At 47.0% G+C, this 18,823-nt stretch overlaps 1 protein-coding gene across 1 annotated transcript in view; it reads right to left on the reverse strand.

Moving 5' to 3' along the window:
• The window catches only part of LOC144602621 (E3 ubiquitin-protein ligase TRIM21-like), a 48,724-nt gene extending 32,273 nt beyond the window's left edge, over window positions 1-16,451 (reverse strand). The window contains exons 1-6 of the mRNA XM_078415752.1: window positions 16,041-16,451; window positions 15,868-15,963; window positions 14,908-15,141; window positions 14,224-14,246; window positions 14,013-14,131; window positions 3,828-4,345 (exon numbers count right to left, since the gene is read on the reverse strand). Coding sequence (XP_078271878.1) covers window positions 3,828-4,345; window positions 14,013-14,131; window positions 14,224-14,246; window positions 14,908-15,141; window positions 15,868-15,963; window positions 16,041-16,451 — 1,401 coding nt within the window. The remainder of the gene's footprint in view (window positions 1-3,827; window positions 4,346-14,012; window positions 14,132-14,223; window positions 14,247-14,907; window positions 15,142-15,867; window positions 15,964-16,040) is intronic.
• Window positions 16,452-18,823: the final 2,372 nt, after the last annotated feature.

The raw sequence follows: 18,823 nt of genomic DNA on the forward strand, positions 1-18,823 counted from the left end.
GTCTGTCCCGCCATCCCGGAAATTAACCTGGTGAACCTACGCTGCACTCTGGCAATAGCAATAATGTCCTTCCTCAAATTAGGAGACCAATCTTGCACACAATACTCCAGGAGTGGTCTCGCCAGGGCCCTGTACAACTGCAGTAGGACCTCCTTGCTCAACTCAAATCCTCTGGTAATGAAGGCAACATCCCATTGCCTTTCTTATTAGTTGTTGGGCAGTTACCTGGGCGTAGAGGGGTGAGGGAGGGGTGAGGATGGGGAGTGGTCTGTGTCGGGGGCTTAGGTCGAGAGAACGAGCAGATTTGGATGCTGCGTGACTTCACCGACCCGAGAGCAGCGCCGGTGACAATAACGCAATCTAGGAGGACGAGGAAAAGGCGGAGAACAAGGGGGCGGACAAGCTGAAGAAGGGTCCCAATCTGAAACCTCGTCTCTCCAGTTCCCCCCACAGACGCTGTCCGACTCACTGAGTTACTCCAGCACTTTGTCTTTTGTTGAAGATTCCAGCATCTGCAGTCTCTTGTGACTACAAAGACACCGAGCTCCGATTTCCTCTTTCACTTGGGATAATAAATGCTTTTGATATTAGCGTTAATTATCCTTTCAGATCGAAAGCCGCGCTGAACTACTGCCCTAACTCATTGGTGACGCTCGGACGATCCTTGATCGGACTTGATCCAATCTGAAGAAGGGTCTCGACCCGAAACGTCACCCATTCCTTCTCTCCCGAGATGCTGCCTGACCCGCTGAGTTACTCTAGCATTTTGTGTTTACATTCGATTTAAAACAGCATCTGCAGTTTTTATTTCCTACGCTTGATCGGACTTTGTTGGCTTTAACTTGGACTAAATGGTTATTCCATTATCATGTTCATCTGCAACTGAACCAGCCTCTCACCAACTGGAAAGCGGCCATGAACGACCATTTGCCTCTTTGGAGACCCTCGGACTATCTTTAATCGGACTTTACTGGACTTTATCTTCCACTAAACGTTATTCCCTTTATCGTTTACGTGTGCACTGTGAATTGCTCGATTGTAATCATGTGCAGTCTTTACCTAAGAACACTGAGGACGTCTGGTCTACCCCAACAGCTGCTGACGACATTCTACCGCTGCACCATAGAGAGCATCCTAACACATGGCATCCCTGTGTGGTACCTCAGCTGCACGGAGGCAGAAAGGAAAGCTCTTCAGCGAGTAGTCCATAGTGCTCAGAGGACCATCGGAACACAGCTACCAGCCTTGGAGGGCATCTACAACATACGATGCCTCAGAAAAGCCACCAGCATCCACAAAGACTCTTCACACCCCTGCAAAAGTCTGTTCGAACTTCTACCATCGGGCAGACGATACAAGGCCTTCTACGCCCGCACCTCCAGACTCAGGAACAGCTTCATCCCCAGGGCCAGAGCTGCTATGAACCAGCCCTGCTAAGCCGGATGGTCACATCGCACAGTGAACCGGCACAGATCTACTTGCACTTTATTCTGTTTTAAAACTGTTACAATTTGTCTCGTTGGGCGGTTGTTGTTTAAATTAATTAAATTATTTCATCGTATGAGAGGCGCATTCCCAATCTCGTTGTACCCCTGTACAATGACTGCAAAGGTATATTGTATTGTATTGCAAGATAATATAAGAAAATAACTGCAGATGCTGGTACAAATCGATTTTTTCACAAAATACTGGAGTAACTCAGCAGGTCAGGCAGCATCTCGGGAGAGAAGGAATGGGTGACGTTTCAGGTCGAGACCCTTCTTCAGACTGATGTCAGGGGGGCAGGACAAATGAAGGATATAGGTGGAGACAGGAAGATAGAGGGAGATCTGGGAAGGGGGAGGGGAAGTGAGGGACAGAGGGACTATCTAAAGTTGGAGATGTAATGTTAAAATTGTACAGGGCATTGGTGATGCCGAATCTGGAGTATGGTGTGCAGTTCTGGTGGCCAAATTATAGGAAGGATGTCGACAAAATGGAGAGGGTACAGAGTAGATTTACTAGAATGTTGCCTGGGTTTCAGCACTTAAGCTACAGAGAGAGGTTGAACAGGTTGGGCCTTTATTCTTTGGAGCGTAGAAGGTTGAGGGGGGGCTTGATAGAGGTTTTTAAAATTTTAAGAGGGACGGACAGAGTTGACGTGGGTAGGCTTTTCCCTTTGAGAGTGGGGAAGATTCCAACAAGGGGACACAGCTTCAGAATTGAGGGACAAAAGTTTAGGGGTAACATGAGGGGTAACTTCTTTACTCAGAGGGTGGTGGCTGTATGGAATGGGCTTCCGGTGGAAGTGGTGGAGGCAGGCTCGATTTTATTATTTAAGAGTAAATTGGATAGGTATATGGATAAGAGGGGATTAGAGGGTTATAGTCTGAGAGCAGGTAGATGAGACTAGGTCAGAGAGAGTGGTCGGCGTGGACTGGTAGGGCCGAACGGGCCTGTTTCCGTGCTGTAGTTGTTATTATGGTTATATGGTTATAAGTCGACGTTCATACCACTGGGCTGCAAACTGCCCAGGCGAAATATGAGGTGCTGTTCGTCCAATTTCCGGTGGGCCCCACTATGGCACTGGAGGAGGCCCATGACAGAAAGGTCAGACTGGGAATGGGAGGGGGAGTTCAAGTGCTCGGCCACCGGGAGATCAGTTTTGTTAATGCGGACCAAGCGCAGGTGTTCAGCGAAGCGATCGCCGAGCCTGCGCTTGATTTCGCCGATGTAAATAAGTTGACATCTAGAGCAGCGGATGCAATAGATGAGGTTGGAGGAGGTGCAGGTGAACCTTTGTCTCACCTGGAAAGACTGTTTGGGTCCTAGGATGGAGTTGAGGGGGGAGGTAAAGGGACAGGTGTTGCATCTCGTGCGGTTGCAGGGGAAAGTGCCTGGGGTTGGGGTGGTTTGGGTAGGAAGGGACGAGGACCAGGGAGTTACGGAGGGGACGGTCTCTGCGGAACGCAGAGAGGGGAGGGGATGGGAAGATATGGCCAGTGGTGGGGTCCCATTGTAGGTGATGGAAATGTTGGTGGATGATATGTTGGATCCGCTGGCTGTGGGGTGGAAGGTGAGAACGAGGGGGATTCTGTCCTTGTTCCGAGTGGGGGGAGGGGGAGTAAGAGCGGAGCTGCGGGATGTAGAAGAGACCCTAGTGAAAGCCTCATCGATAGTGGAGCAGGGGAAGCCCCGTTTCCTGAAGAACGAGGACATCTCTGATGCCCTAGTGTGAAACACCTCATCCCGGGCGTAGATGCGGCGTAGACGGAGGAATTGGGAGTAGGGGATAGACTTTTTGCAGGGGACCGGGTGGGAAGAAATGTAGTCCAGATAGCTGTGCGAGTCGGTGGGTATATAGTAAATGTCAGTCACTAGTCTGTCTCCTGTGATGGAGATGGTGAGGTCCAGAAACAGGAGGGAGATGTCGGAGATAGTCCAGGTATATTTAAGTGAAGGAGAGATATCGGAGGTCCTTCCTTCCCGCTGCTGTGAGACTGCACAAACAGCACTGCTCCCAACAGACCAGTCAACAATAACAGTTAAGGAATACACAGTAAACTGATCACAATTTATACGTCTTTATTTTTATTTATAATGAATGTCTCCTGTTATCCACTTTGCTGCTGCAACACTGTAAATTTCCACGGTGTGGGACAATTAAATGAATTTATTTATTATCATTATTATTATTATTATTATCATCACAGGCGGCAGTCTAGGAATTTTATGGTCATCGATTCCCAGAACAGACTTGTTTAACATCTAAAAGAACCGAGGTGATTTAACAATATTCCAGGTGCTGGTGAAGGATTGATAGAATTTGTTAATTACTGACACGGAGCGGAACCGGAGCAGATTCTCAGCCACTGGTCTGCATCCCAGGTCTCGAAGAAAGGATAAAGTTTCTCCGTGAATTTATTCCCAGTGAAGGTGTGGAGATGGGACTTGGTGCCCGCGTCGTAAAATGAAACTGTCCCGGACTCGTAACTGAGATAAACTCCCACCCTCCCGGGGATGGGACGGGCGGGGAGACGTGATCGAGGGGAGGTGAATGCAACAAACGCGTCATCCCGCCGTCTGATCCTCCAGACTCCAGTCTCCGGGGTCAGTGTGCCCCGTCCCTTCCTCTCCACAGACTCTGCGGCGACTCCCAGACCCCAGCCCTCACTCCCCGCCACCTCCACCTCCCAGTAATGTCTCCCCGATGTGAATCCCTCCGATCCCAGCACACGCGCACTGCCTGTAAACCTCTTCCCGGTGTCAGGGAGACTCCTCCGGGTCCCGGTCCATCTCACCCTCTTCCGATCCTCAGACACCTCGAGCAGCGCATGCGCTGTTTCCATATCCAGGGTGACGGAGACTGGGGGGAGAAGCAGAGAATCAGAGAGTCGTCGGGGGGAGACTCGGGCAGCGCGGCCACGGGACCGGATAGAGGCCGCTCGGCCTCAGGCACAGGCGGGCGGACAACTGAAAATCTGTCCAGAGTTTTCTTTCCCCTCCCCCTACCTCGTAAGATGAACAACAGAAATCCTTCCCGGATATTTTTCTCGTGAGGTGGAGGCGAGAGTTGTGGTATGTCGTGGGCAAGCAGATGCAATTGGGAGAGAGGAGATAGGAGAAATGGTGGGCGGATGGGTGTGCGGGCGTGATATTGAGTGAAAAGGGGGCTTGATTGGCGGGACAGTTGAGGAGTTAAATGTCTACTGGAGGTAATTAAAAATGAGGTCGTTATATTTTGGTGATACAGGGGGAAAGATGTGACTGTGCTGGAGAGATTGCAAAGGAGATTCACCGGGAAGTTGCCTCCATTGGTTGCCTCCATGCTGATATGTCGTGGGCAAGCAGATGGAATTGGGAGAGAGGAGATAGGAGAAATGGTGGGCGGATGGGTGTGCGGGCATCATATTGAGTGATTTTGCTTATGGTGGTGAAAATGCTGGCTAGATTGGCGGGGCAGTTGAGGAGTTAAATGTTTACTGGAGGTTATTAAAAATGAGGAAAGATGTGGCTGTGCTGGAGAGAGTGCAAAGGAGATTCACCAGGATGTTGCCTCCATTGGAGGACTTGAATAATGCTGATTTGGAGACCTGGGAGAACTTTACAAGTTTACGAGAGACAGAGAGGGGTTAGTTAGTCAGATTCAGTTCCCCATCTTAATGGTATCAAAAACAAGGTTATTGGTTTAAACTGAGAGTAAGGAGTTTTAAAGAAGAATAGACCAAGTGGACCCGTTAGACCCAAATCTATACTGCATTGGTGCAGCACCCTCTCCTCCCCCCTCCCTCTACCCGCTCCCCTCCTCCAACCCACCATCCCCCACCCCACTCCCTCCACCCACCCTCCCCTCTCCCCTTCCCCTCCCTCATCCCCCTCAACCCCCCTTATCCTCCATCCTCCCTAGGAGATAGATTTAAACTTTAAAATGGGAATAACTTTAAAAATATCACACTGATTTCAATTAAACTTCTTCCATTAGCACCAAAGGGACGACGGTGAGTAAGGTGGGCCACAAATTGGGGCGCTATCGTGTACCGTTTTGGCTGTAGTTCAGGAACAAACAAACAAACAAACAAGCGAGAGTTTTAGTATATAGATGTGAGGGATAAATCTCTTGCACAGAGAGTAGTTGATACCTGGAACGTGATCCCGTTGGAGGAGGTGGAATCACTAACTTCAAGAGTCATTTAGACAGACACTTGTACGAGGTATATAAGGGCGTTGACATGTTGTGAACCAATGGGATTGATGTAGGTGTGTAATAAGATCGGAATAGAGATAGTGGGTCGAAGGGTCCATTTCTCTGCAGTAGACTGGGACTGAATGAAGTGAATCACTGAGCCTTCACTACCATCCGATGCGGAGAATCCCAAAGGTCTACCATCCTCTGAGAGCGGAAATATCTCCTTATCTCTGTCCTATAAAACCTACTTCCTATTCTGAGATAATAACCTCTGCTCTGGACACCCCAGGAAAGGGAAAGATCCTTCCATCATGCTGCCTGTTAAGTCAAGTAGAACTTTGTGTTTCACTGAGATCTCCTCACTTTCTCTTTAACATAGAACATAGACAATAGACTATAGACGCAGGAGTAGGCCATTCGGCCCTTCGAGCCAGCACCACCATTCAATGTGATCATGGCTGATCATTCTCAATCAGTACCCCGTTCCTGCCTTCTCCCCACACCTCCTGACTCCGCTATACTTAAGAGCTCTATCTAGCTCTCTCTTGAATGCACTGAGAGAATTGGCCTCCACTGCCTTCGGAGGCAGAGAATTCCACAGATCTACAACTCTCTTACTGAAAAAGTTTGTCCTCATCTCCTTTCTAAATGGTCTACCCCTTTTTCTTAAACTGTGGCCCCTGGTTCCGGACTCCCCCAACATTGGGAATATGTTTCCTGCCTCTAACGTGTCCAATCCCTTAATAATCTTATATTTTTCGATAACGTCCCCTCTCATCCTTGTAAATTCCAGTGTATACAAGCCTAGTCACTCCAGTCTTTCAACATATGACAGTCCCGCCATTCCGGGAATTAACCTAGTAAACCTACGCTGCATGCCCTCAATAGCAAGAATATCCTTCCCCCAATAGAAACATACAGAACAGGTACACGCCCTTTGGCCCATCATATCAGCGCCATCCATGATGCCTATGAACATAAACTAACCCCATTTGGTTGCACATGGCCCGTTTCCCTCTTTTCCTTGCCCGTGCCTATCCCACGTTCCCTGGAATGGCTGTGTAAATAACTCTTAAACATCGGTGTGATCGCTGCTACTGCAGTGCCCCCTGGAAGCATATTCTTAGATGTTACGTGTATTTTTAAAATCCTTACAATCCTCCTTTATATTTTCGTACTGTTTCCTTGATCATATATCCTCTACAATTTACACCTTCTAAACTCTCCGCAATACAGGCCTAGGCCACTCAAACACTCCTCATATAGCAAAATTATCACCTTTAAAACTAGACGTCAATCTTTGCTGCATTAATTATCCGCCAATTATTTCCCTTTCATCATCATACCACAATATTACCACTGGAACCATGTGTCTGTTTTTATGACCAGTTGTCCCACTCTGTCCGTATGTCTCACAATCTGTTTCTGTGTTTCTGTATACCTCGACGTGTTTGTGTATTGATCTGTCTGTATTTGTGTGTAAGAAGGAGAAACTGCAGATGCTGGTTTAAACCGAAGACAGACACAAACAAGCTGGAGTAACTCAGCCGGACAGGGAGCATCTCTGGAGAGAAGGAATGGGTGACGTTTCGGGTCCAAACCCTTCTTCAGACTGGTTAGGGAGAAGGGAAACGAGAGATATAGACGATGACGTGGAGAGATAAAGAACAATCAATGGAAGATATGCAAAAAAAGTAACAATGATAAAGGAAACAGGCCATTGTTAGCTGTTTGCCGGGTGAAAACGAGAACCTAGTGAGACATGGGTGGGGGAAGGATAGAGAGAGAAGGAATGCCGGGGCAACCTGAAGTGAGAGAAATCGACATTCAGACCATTGGGCTGCAAGGTGCGCAAGCGAAATATGAGATGCTGTTCCTCCAATTTGCGTTCAGCGTCACTCTGACAATGGAGACCTGGGACAGAAAGGTCACCAGCCAGGAGTCCAACAGGGGACAGACCTGAGTTAACATGAGTCTGCGGTCACTGACAGGTGAGACAGGGTGGGTGATGCTGATTTCCCTCTGGGTATATATGTGTATCACACAGATAAGTGGGAAGACAGAGGATTGGGACTCTTTTAAAGAGCAACAGAAGATGACTAAGAAGGCAATACGGGGAGAAAAGATGAGGTACGAGGGTAAACTAGCCAATAATATAAAGGAGGATAGCAAAAGTTTTTTTAGGTACGTGAAGAGGAAAAAAATAGTCAAGGCAAATGTGGGTCCCTTGAAGACAGAAGCAGGGGAATTTATTATGGGGAACAAAGAAATGGCAGACGAGTTAAACCGTTACTTTGGATCTGTCTTCACTGAGGAAGATACACACAATCTCCCAAATGTTCTAGGGGCCGGAGAACCTAGGGTGATGGAGGAACTGAAGGAAATCCACATTAGGCAGGAAATGGTTTTGGGTAGACTGATGGGACTGAAGGCTGATAAATCCCTAGGGCCTGATGGTCTGCATCCCAGGGTACTTAAGGAGGTGGCTCTAGAAATAGTGGAAGCATTGGAGATCATTTTTCAATGTTCTATAGATTCAGGATCAGTTCCTGTGGATTGGAGGATAGCAAATGTTATCCCACTTTTTTAAGAAAGGAGGGAGAGAGAAAATGGGTAATTATAGACCAGTTAGTCTGACATCAGTGGTGGGGAAGATGCTGGAGTCTATTATAAAAGACGAAATTGCTGAGCATTTGGATAGCAGTAACAGGATCATTCCGAGTCAGCATGGATTTACGAAGGGGAAATCATGCTTGACAAATCTACTGGAATTTTTTGAGGATGTAACTAGGAAAATTGACAGGGGAGAGTCAGTGGATGTGGTGTACCTCGACTTTCAGAAAGCCTTCGACAAGGTCCCACATAGGAGATTAGTGGTTTGAGAAAGTCTGTGCGGCTCAAGGGTCCAACAGGGGGCAGACATGAGTCAACCAGAGTCAACGATAGTCACTCACAGGTTAGGCAGGGCCCATGGCACAGATCTCCACAGGACACCCTTGTATCCTCATGACAATACAGCTCGTTCGTTGTTCATTCTAATTTAATTCTGTTACTTCCAATTTACTGACCCTGGTAGAATTCAAACTCATAGATCAGCGTGTTTTTTGCGGTGTGGGTGGGTCGGGATGCATTGGTTCATCCAACAGCCTGGGTACTTGTTGTATCTGCCTAACCTGTGATCTAGTAGTGGGTGACTCCATTGTCCGAGGTACGGACAGTAGATTCTGTGGCGGCGGGCGGGACTCGAGGATGGTCTGTTGCCTCCCTGGTGCCAGGGTTCAAGACATCACGGAGCGGCTTCAGAACATCCTAGCGAGGGAAGGCGATCAACCGGACGTAGTTTTGCACGTGGGCACGAACGACGTGGGGAGGAAGAGGAGGGAGATACTGCAACGTGAGTTTAGAGAGTTAGGAAGAAGACTGAGAAGTAGGACGTCGAAGGTGGTTGTCTCTGGATTGCTACCTGTACTTCGTGCTGGTGAGGGCAGGAACAGATAGATCGGGGAAATGAATGTATGGCTGAGGGGCTGGTGCAGCGAGCAGGGATTTAGATTTCTAGACCACTGGGATCTCTTCTGTGGTAGGGGTGACCTGTACAAAAGGGACGTGTTACACCTTAACAGCAGGGGGACCAACATTCTGGCAGGCAGGTTTGCTAGTGCTGCAAGTGTGGCTTTAAACTAAGTAGTGGGGGGGAGGGGTTGACAAACTGGGAATATGAAGATGGAGTTAAAGGGGAAGCGAATAGAGAAGAAATTGCAAAGGGCTCTCGAATGAATGGGAAGGGAAGTTCTAGAAGGGATAAGAGAGTAAGGTCAGGGCCAATTGTGACCGGTGTGAGAGGGGAGGTGAATACCGAAATTAAAGTGTTGTATTTAAATGCGAAGTATAAAAAATAAAGTGGATGAGCTCGAGGCTCAGTTAGACATTGGCAAGTATGATGTCGTGGGAATCACTGAGACATGTCTACAAGAGGGCCAGGGCTAGGAACTGAATATTCAGGGGTACGCAACATATAGAAAAGACAGACAGGTGGGCAGAGGGGGTGGGGTCGCTCTGTTGGTGAGGAATGATATTCACTCCCTTGCAAGGGGTGACATAGAATCAGGAGATGTAGAATCAGTATGGATAGAAATGAGGAATTGTAAGGGTAAAAAGACCCTAATGGGAGTTATCTACAGGCCCCCAAACAGTAGCCTTGACATAGGGTGCAAGTTGAATCAGTAGCTAAAATTGGCATGTTGCAAATGTAATGCTACGGTGGTTATGGGAGATTTCAACATGCAGGTAGACTGGGAAAATCAGGTTGGTAATGGACCCCAGGAAAGAGAGTTTGTGGAGTGTCTCCAAGATGGATTCTTAGAACAGCTTGTACTGGAGCCTACTCGGGAGAAGGCAATTCTGGATTTAGTGTTGTGTAATGAACCTGATCTGATAAGGGGACTCAAGGTAAAAGAGCCATTAGGAGGCAGTGATCACAATATGATAGGTTTTACTCTACAAATTGAGAGGGAGAAGGGAAAATCGGAAGTGTGAGTATTACAGTATAGCGAAGGGGATTACAGAGGCATGAGGCAGGAGCTGGCCAGAATTGACTGGAAGGAGGCCAAAGCAGGGAAGACGGTGGAACAGCAATGGCAGGTATTCCTGGGAATAATTCAGAAGTTGCAGGATCAATTTATCCCAAAGAGGAGGTAAGATTCTAAAGGGAGTAAGAGGCACCCGTGGCTGTCAAGGGAAGTCAAGGACAGCATAAAAATAAAAGAGAAGTAGTACAACCATGCAAAGAAGAGTGGGAAGCCAGAGGATTGGGACTCTTTTAAAGAGCAACAGAAGATGACTAAGAAGGCAATACGGGGAGAAAAGATGAGGTACGAGGGTAAAGTAGACAATAATATAAAGGAGGATAGTAAAAGCTTTTTTAGGTATGTGAAGAGGAAGAAAATAGTCAAGGCAAATGTGGGTCCCTTGAAGACAGAAGCGGGGAAATTTATTATGGGGAACAAGGCAATGGCAGACGAGTTGAACCGGTACTTTGGATCTGTCTTCACTAAGGAAGATACAAGCAATCTCCCAGATGTTCTAGTGGCCAGAGATCCTAGGGTGATGGAGGAACTGAAGGAAATCCACATTAGGCAGGAAATGGTGTTGGGTAGACTGATGGGACTGAAGGCTGATAAATCCCCAGGGCCTGATGGTCTGCATCCCAGAGTACTTAAGAAGGTGGCGCTAGAAATTGTAGATGCATTGGTGAACATTTACCAATGTTCTATAGATTCAGTATCAGTTCCTGTGCATTGAAGGGTAGCTAATGTTGTCCCACTTATTAAGAAAGGAGGGAGAGAGAAAACGGGAAATTATAGACCAGTTCGTCTTACATCAGTGGTGGGGAAGATGCTGGAGTAAATTATAAAAGACAAAATTGCAGAGCATTTGGATGGCAGTAACAGGATCGTTCCGAGTCACCGTGGATTTACGAAGGGGAAATCATGTTTGACTAATCTGCTGGAATTCTTTGAGGATGTAACTAGGAAAATAGACAGGAGAGAGCCGGTGGATGTAGTGTACCTTGACTTTCAGAAAGCCTTCGACAAGGTTCCACATAGGAGATTAGTGGGCAAGATTAGAGCACAAGGTATTGGAGGTAGGGTACTGACATGGATAGAAAATTGGTTGACTGGAAGAAAGCAAAGAGTGGGGATAAATGGGTCCCTTTCAGAATGGCAGGCAGTGACTAGTGTGGTACCGCAAGGCTCGGTGCTGGGACCGCAGCTATTTACAATATACATTAATGACTTGGATGAAGGGATTAAAAGCACTATTAGCAAATTTGCAGATGATACAAAGCTGGGTGGTAGAGTGAACTGTGCGGAAGATGCTATGATGTTGCAGGGTGAATTGGACAGGTTGTGTGAGTGGGCGCATGCATGGCAGATGCAGTTTAATGTGGATACGTGTGAGGTTATCCACTTTGGTGGTAAGAATACGAAGGCAGAGTATTATCTGAATGGTGTCATGTTATAAAAACGGGACGTACAACGAGATCTGGGTGTCCTAGTGCATCATTCACTGAAAGGAAACATGCAGGTACAGCAGGCAGTGAAGAAGGCCAATGGAATGTTGGCCTTAATAAGGATGAGAGGGGATCTTATTGAAACTTTTAAGATTATTAAGGGGTTGGACACGTTAGAGGCAGGAAACAATAGACAATAGACAATAGGTGCAGGAGTAGGCCATTCAGCCCTTCGAGCCAGCACCGCCATTCAATGTGATCATGGCTGATCACTCTCAATGAGTACCCCGTTCCTGCCTTCTCCCCATACCCCCTCACTCCGCTATCCTTAAGAGCTCTATCCAGCTCTCTCTTGAAAGCATCCAACGAACTGGCCTCCACTGCCTTCTGAGGCAGAGAATTCCACACCTTCACCACCCTCTGACTGAAAAAGTTCTTCCTCATCTCCGTTCTAAATGGCCTACCCCTTATTCTTAAACTGTGGCCCCTTGTTCTGGACTCCCCCAACATTGGGAACATGTTATCTGCCTCTAATGTGTCCAATCCCCTAATTATCTTATATGTTTCAATAAGATCCCCCTCATCCTTCTAAATTCCAGTGTATACAAGCCCAATCGCTCCAGCCTTTCAACATACGACAGTCCCGCCATTCCGGGAATTAACCTAGTGAACCTACGCTGCACGCCCTCCATAGCAAGAATATCCTTCCTCAAATTTGGAGACCAAAACTGCACACAGTACTCCAGGTGCGGTCTCACCAGGGCCCGGTACAACTGTAGAAGGACCTCTTTGCTCCTATACTCAACTCCTCTTGTTACGAAGGCCAACATTCCATTGGCTTTCTTCACTGCCTGCTGTACTTGCATGCTTCCTTTCATTGACTGATGCACTAGGACACCCAGATCTCGTTGAACTCCCCCTCCTCCTAACTTGACACCATTCAGATAATAATCTGCCTTTCTATTCTTACTTCCAAAGTGAATAACCTCACACTTATCTACATTAAACTGCATCTGCCATGTATCCGCCCACTCACACAACCTGTCCAAGTCACCCTGCAGCCTTATTGCATCTTCCTCACAATTCACACTACCCCCCAACTTAGTATCATCTGCAAATTTGCTAATGGTACTTTTAATCCCTTCGTCTAAGTCATTAATGTATATCGTAAATAGCTGGGGTCCCAGCACCGAACCTTGCGGTACCCCACTGGTCACTGCCTGCCATTCCGAAAGGGACCCATTTATCCCCACTCTTTGCTTTCTGTCTGTCAACCAATTTTCTATCCATGTCAGTACCCTACCCCCAATACCATGTGCCCTAATTTTGCCCACTAATCTCCTATGTGGGACCTTGTCGAAGGCTTTCTGAAAGTCGAGGTACACCACATCCACTGACTCTCCCTTGTCAATTTTCCTAGTTACATCCTGAAAAAATTCCAGTAGATTTGTCAAGCATGATTTCCCCTTCGTAAATCCATGCTGACTCGGAATGATCCCGTTACTGCTATCCAAATGCTCAGCAATTTCGTCTTTTATAATTGACTCCAGCATCTTCCCCACCACTGATGTCAGACTAACTGGTCTATAATTACCCGTTTTCCGAAACATGTTCCCAATGTTGGGGGAGTCCAGAACAAGGGGCCACAGTTTAAGAATAAGGGGTAGGCCATTTCAAACTGAGATGAGGAAAAACTTTTTCAGTCAGAGAGTTGTGAATCTGTGGAATTCTCTGCCTCAGAAGGCAGTGGAGGCCAATTCTCTGAATGCATTCAAGAGAGAGCTAGATAGAGCTCTTAAGGATAGCGGAGTCAGGGGGTATGGGGAGAGGGCAGGAACAGGGTATTGATTGAGAATGATCAGCCGTGATCACATTGAATGGCGGTACTGGCTTGAAGGGCCAAATGGCCTCCTCCTGCACCTATTGTCTATCGTGCTCCTGTGTTACCCCAGGGCCATACGAGAACTGAACACTACCTTTGCACTAGGCAACGCCGTTAAAAAATCTTGTACTTAATATAATTGTATTTAATTGTATTTATGTATTTATTTGTTTTTGCATTTATTGCATATATGTTTGTACGCACCGTCAGGATTGGCTATTTTTTAATTTCGTTGTGCTCGTTGCAATGACAATAAATGAATATTATTATTATTATTATTTCAGGACCTAACATCTCCAGCTGACCATGTGTGCGTGAGGCTTCTCAGTCAGTGGGTTGGTGCAGGAATGAAACTCCAATTACCATTCAGTGCTTATCCTGACCAATCTTTGCATCACATAAAAACATCAATGTGCCCCACAAACCAAGTGAAATAAGTCCATATGTTTTACCTTGTTTAATGGAGTCAAACGTTTCTATCAGCGCTGCCTTCAACAAGAAGAGGTGGTTGAATTTTTCAGCCGTTATGGCACCATCTGTCACTGACAATGAATGGATCTCATCACTAATCCTGCAAATATTAAATAGCTGATTACAAATTGTGCATTGATGTTTATGAGGAAATATGTTACATGCAGAGTTTCAGTGAAGAACATGCCCTACCTTCGCTTGCGAACAGCTTCCTCCTGAAATAAATAAAACACAAGACTGAATTGATCGAGGCAGAACTACTGAGAGCACGAATTTCACCCAGATTATTACGAGGTGTTAAAAATTCCCATTTGTCCACTCTCACCCCCAATGACACACAGAGAAGAATAATGATATTGCAGGCATAGAACCGATGTAGGAAGTATAAAAATTATTCTGAAAATTACACGATGCTGACAGGATAGTCTGGACAGGTTGTGTGTTTCAGCCGAATAAGGGGTAGACCATTTAGAGCGGAGATGAGGAAAAACTTTTTCAGCCAGAGAGTTGTGAATCTGTGGAATTCTGTGCCTCAGAAGGCAGTGGAGGCCAATTCTCTGGATGCTTTCAAGAGAGAGTTAGATAGAGCTCTTAATGAAAGTGGAGTCATGGGGTATGGGGAGAAGGAAGGAACGGGGTACTGATTGTGAATGATCAGCCATGATCACATTGAATGGAGTTGCTGGCTCGAAGGGCTGAATGGTCTACTTCTGCACTTGTTGTCTCTTGTCTATTGAATATGATGTTAGTGATGTGTAGGAAGGAACTGCAGATGCATAGACAATAGACAACATGGTTGAATTTGTTTCAAATATATCAGGCGCCATTTTGTGATGGTGCCCATTTATAGAAGCAAATTTAAATAGACTTCCTTACCTCGAGAAATTTCACGCTGTCTTTTTGTTCCATCCGTTCCTGTAAACGCAGGAGTTCCTCCTGGGTAGAATTTAAATTCTCTTGAATCTCCCGAAGATTTCTCTCCATTAGATTTAGAATCCGCTGCTCGTCTTCGCGGATATCTTTGAGGAAGTACTTTTCTTTCTCCGTGATAATCTGGTGCAGTTCAGCAAACTGGGATGTGACATGGGGCTGAAGGCTGTGTGACTCTTCCTGTCAAATGAATGCTGAAGATTAACATAATATATTTCTGTATTGTGTTTGCTAACAGAATAAGTGACCATATAGCCCATCAGCGTCCGGTTCTCAGAATTATCTAATCAATCAAATTCTCTCACATTTTCCTGAAACAAAGAAGTGTAATTCTCCTTCCCATTCCCACACTGACCTTTCCGTCCTAGGTCTCCTCCATTGTCAGAGGGAGGCTAATTCCAAAATTAGAGGAACAGCATCCCATATTTCGCTTGGGCAGCTTTCAGCCCAGTAATATTGACTTCTCTCACTTCAGGTAGCCTCGGCATTCCCTCTCTTTCTATCCCCCCTCCCCCCCCTCCCCCCACCCAAGTCGCACTAACTTCTCCCTTTCACCCCATAAACAGCTAACAATGGCCTGTTTCCTTTATCGTCATTACTTGTTTGCATATCTTTTATTCATTGTTCTTTATTTCTCTGCATCATCGTCTACTCCCTGTCCCTCGTTTCCCTTATCTGTAACCAGTCTGAAGAAGGGTCTCGTCCCGAAACGTCACCCATTCATTCTCTCCAGAGATGCTGCCAGTCCCGCTGAGTTACTCCAGCTTTTTGTGCCTATCTTCGGTTTAAACCAGCATCTGCAGTTCCTCCCAACGCACCTAATTTCAGCAGTCGATTGATCCAACATGTCCACTACACATTAAAATGAGCAACGCTGCATAAAAATTCCAGACAGAAAGGCCTCACCCGAACTTTGGAAATCTTTCGTAGTTGTTGCTGTTCTATTTCTTCGATATCAGATTTATTTTTCGTGACAGATTCTATGTCCGATTTTACCCGAGCCTGGGATCAAAGAATAAAGGCGTTAGACAACAAAGACTCAACAAGGTAAATAAAGATACAAATCTGTTTGCATTGACCTTGTAGATGTCAACAGCTTCTTTAATCGGCTTGAAGCTGTGGTTTCTGTGTTCCAGCGCATCTCGACAAACCAGACAGATAAGTTTCTTGTCATTCTCACAAAACAGCTTCATTTCTTCCTGATGTTCCTCGCAGAAAAGTTTACTTCCCTTCTCTTCTGTGTTCAGACTCAGTGCTCGAGCTTTCTCAGACAGTCTCGCCAAGGCCCGATTGACTTTGAGGCTGCGGTCTGCAATCTCCTCTCTACATTCCGGGCAGGAGTTTGTCCCCGCGCTGCCCCAACTCTGTGTGATACAGGAGCAGCAGAAGTTGTGCCCGCACTCCAGTGTAACCGGGTCGGTGAAGAAATCCAGGCAGATGGGGCAAACTGCCTCCTCGGACCAACTCTCGACCTTGTCTTTCGAAGCCATTTTAATTCCCGGCACAAAGGTTCGAAGTCTATTTGCTTTTGGGAGCGGCTGAATTCCTGCAGTATCGCGTTATCCACTCCGCACCCTGCCACGTCGTATAATGAATGGTAATTGACTGCAATAGATAATAGACGTAGGAGGAGGCCATTCAGCCCTTCGAGCCAGCACCACCATTCAATGTGTAAGAAAATAACTGCGAATGCTGCTACAAATCGAAGGTATTTATTCACAAAATGCTGGAGTAACTCAGCAGGTCAGGCAGCATCTCAGGAGAGAAGGAATGGGCGACGTTTCGGGTCGAGACCCTTCTTCAGACTGATGTGAGGGGGCGGGACAAAGGAAGGATATAGATGGAGACGGGAAGACAATGGGAGATCTGGGAAGGGGAGGGGAAGCGAGGGACAGAGTCGATGTTCATACCGCTGGGCTGCAAGCTGCCCAGGCAAAATATGAGGTGCTGTTCCTCCAATTCCCGGTGGGACTCACTACGGCACTGGAGGAGGCCCATGACAGAAAGGTCAGACTCGGAATGGGAGGGGAAGTTGAAGTGCTCAGCCACCGGGAGATCAGATTGTCTAATGCGGACTGAGCGCAGGTTTTGAGCGAAGTGATCGCCGAGCCTACGTTTGGTTTCGCCGATGTAAATAAGTTGACATCTGGAGCAGCAGGATGCAATAGATGAGGTTGGAGGAGGTGCAGGTGAACCTCTGTCTCACCTGGAAAGACTGTTTGGGTCCTTGCATGGAGTTGAGGGGGAAGGTAAAGGGACAGGTGTTGCATCTCCTGCGGTTGAGGGGAAAGTGCCCGGGGATGGGGTGGTTTGTGTATAAAGGGACGAGTGGACAAGGGACAAGGAGGGAACGGTCTCTGCGGAACGCAGAAAGGGGAGGGGATGGGAAGATATGGCCAGTGGTGGGGTCCCGTTGTAGGTGACGGAAATGTTGGCGGACGATTTGTTGGATCCGCTGGCTGGTGGGGTGGAAGGTGAGAACGAGGGGGATTCTGTCCTTGTTACGGTTTGGGGGAGGGGGAGCAAGAGTGGAGCTGCGGGATGTAGAAGACACCCTAGTGAGAGCCTCATCTATAATGGAAGAGGGGAAGCCCCGTTTCCTGAAGAATTAGGACATCTCTGATGCCCTAGTGTGAAACACCACATCCCGGGCGCAGATGCGGCGTAGACGGAGGAATTGGGAGTAGGGGATAGACTTTTTGCAGGAGACCGGGTGGGAAGAAGTGTAGTCCAGATAGCTGTGCGAGTCAGTGGGTTTATAGTAGATGTCAGGCACCAGTCTGTCTCCTGTGATGGAGATGGTGAGGTCCAGAAACGGGAGGGAGATAACAGAGATAGTCCACGTATATTTAAGGGCAGGATGGAAATTGGAAGTGAAGTGTATGAAGTCAAACAACATTCAATGTGATCATGGCTGATCATTCTCAAACACTACCCCGTTCCTGCCTTTTCCCCATACCCCCCCACTCCGCTATCATTAAGAGCTCTATCTAGCTCTCTCTTGAAAGCATCCAGAGAATTGGCCTCCACTGCCTTCTGAGGCAGAGACTTCCACAGATTTACAACTCTCTGAGTGAAAACGTTTTTCCTCATCTCCGTTGTCAATGGCCTACCCCTTATTCTTAAACTATGGCACCTGGTTCTGGACTCCCCCAACATTGGGAACATGTTTCCTGCCTCCAACGTGTCCAATCCCTTAATAAACATATATTTCAATAAGATCCCCTCTCATCCTTCTAAATTCCAGTGTATACAAGTCAATTCGCTCCTGTCTTTCAACATACGACAGTCCCAGAATTCCGGGAATTAACCTAGTGAACCTAAGCTGCACGCCCTCAATAGCAACAATATCCCTCCTCAAATTTGGAGACCAAAACTGCACACAGCACTCCAGGTGCGTTCTCACTAGGGCAATGAACAACTGCAGAAGGACCTCTTTGCTCCTATACTCAACTCCCCTTGTTATGATGGCCAACATGCCATTGGCTTTCTTCACTGCCTGCTGTACCTGCATGCTTCCTTTCAGTGCCTGATGCACTCGGACACCCAGATCTCATTGTACGTCCCCTTTTCCTAACTTGACACCATTCAGATAATAATCTGCCTTTCTATTATTATCACCAAAGTGGATAAGCTCACATTTCTCCACATTAAACTGCAAGGGTTCATTGTGTAGTTGTCCGAGCAAACCTCCAACTAATCTCACAGGAGTGAGCGGCCGTTCGTTCTTGAAAGTGAATATACCAAAGATATGGACCTGGGACGGTGTAAAGCAGAACATAGGTAACGATTGAAGGGATTTAGCGGAACACGGGGCGAGCTAAACTGGGATTAGTTTAAACGGGTGTTTGAGAGCTTGACG

Source organism: Rhinoraja longicauda, chromosome 19 (genome assembly GCF_053455715.1).
Source record: "Rhinoraja longicauda isolate Sanriku21f chromosome 19, sRhiLon1.1, whole genome shotgun sequence".
Classification (NCBI taxonomy): domain Eukaryota; kingdom Metazoa; phylum Chordata; class Chondrichthyes; order Rajiformes; family Arhynchobatidae; genus Rhinoraja; species Rhinoraja longicauda.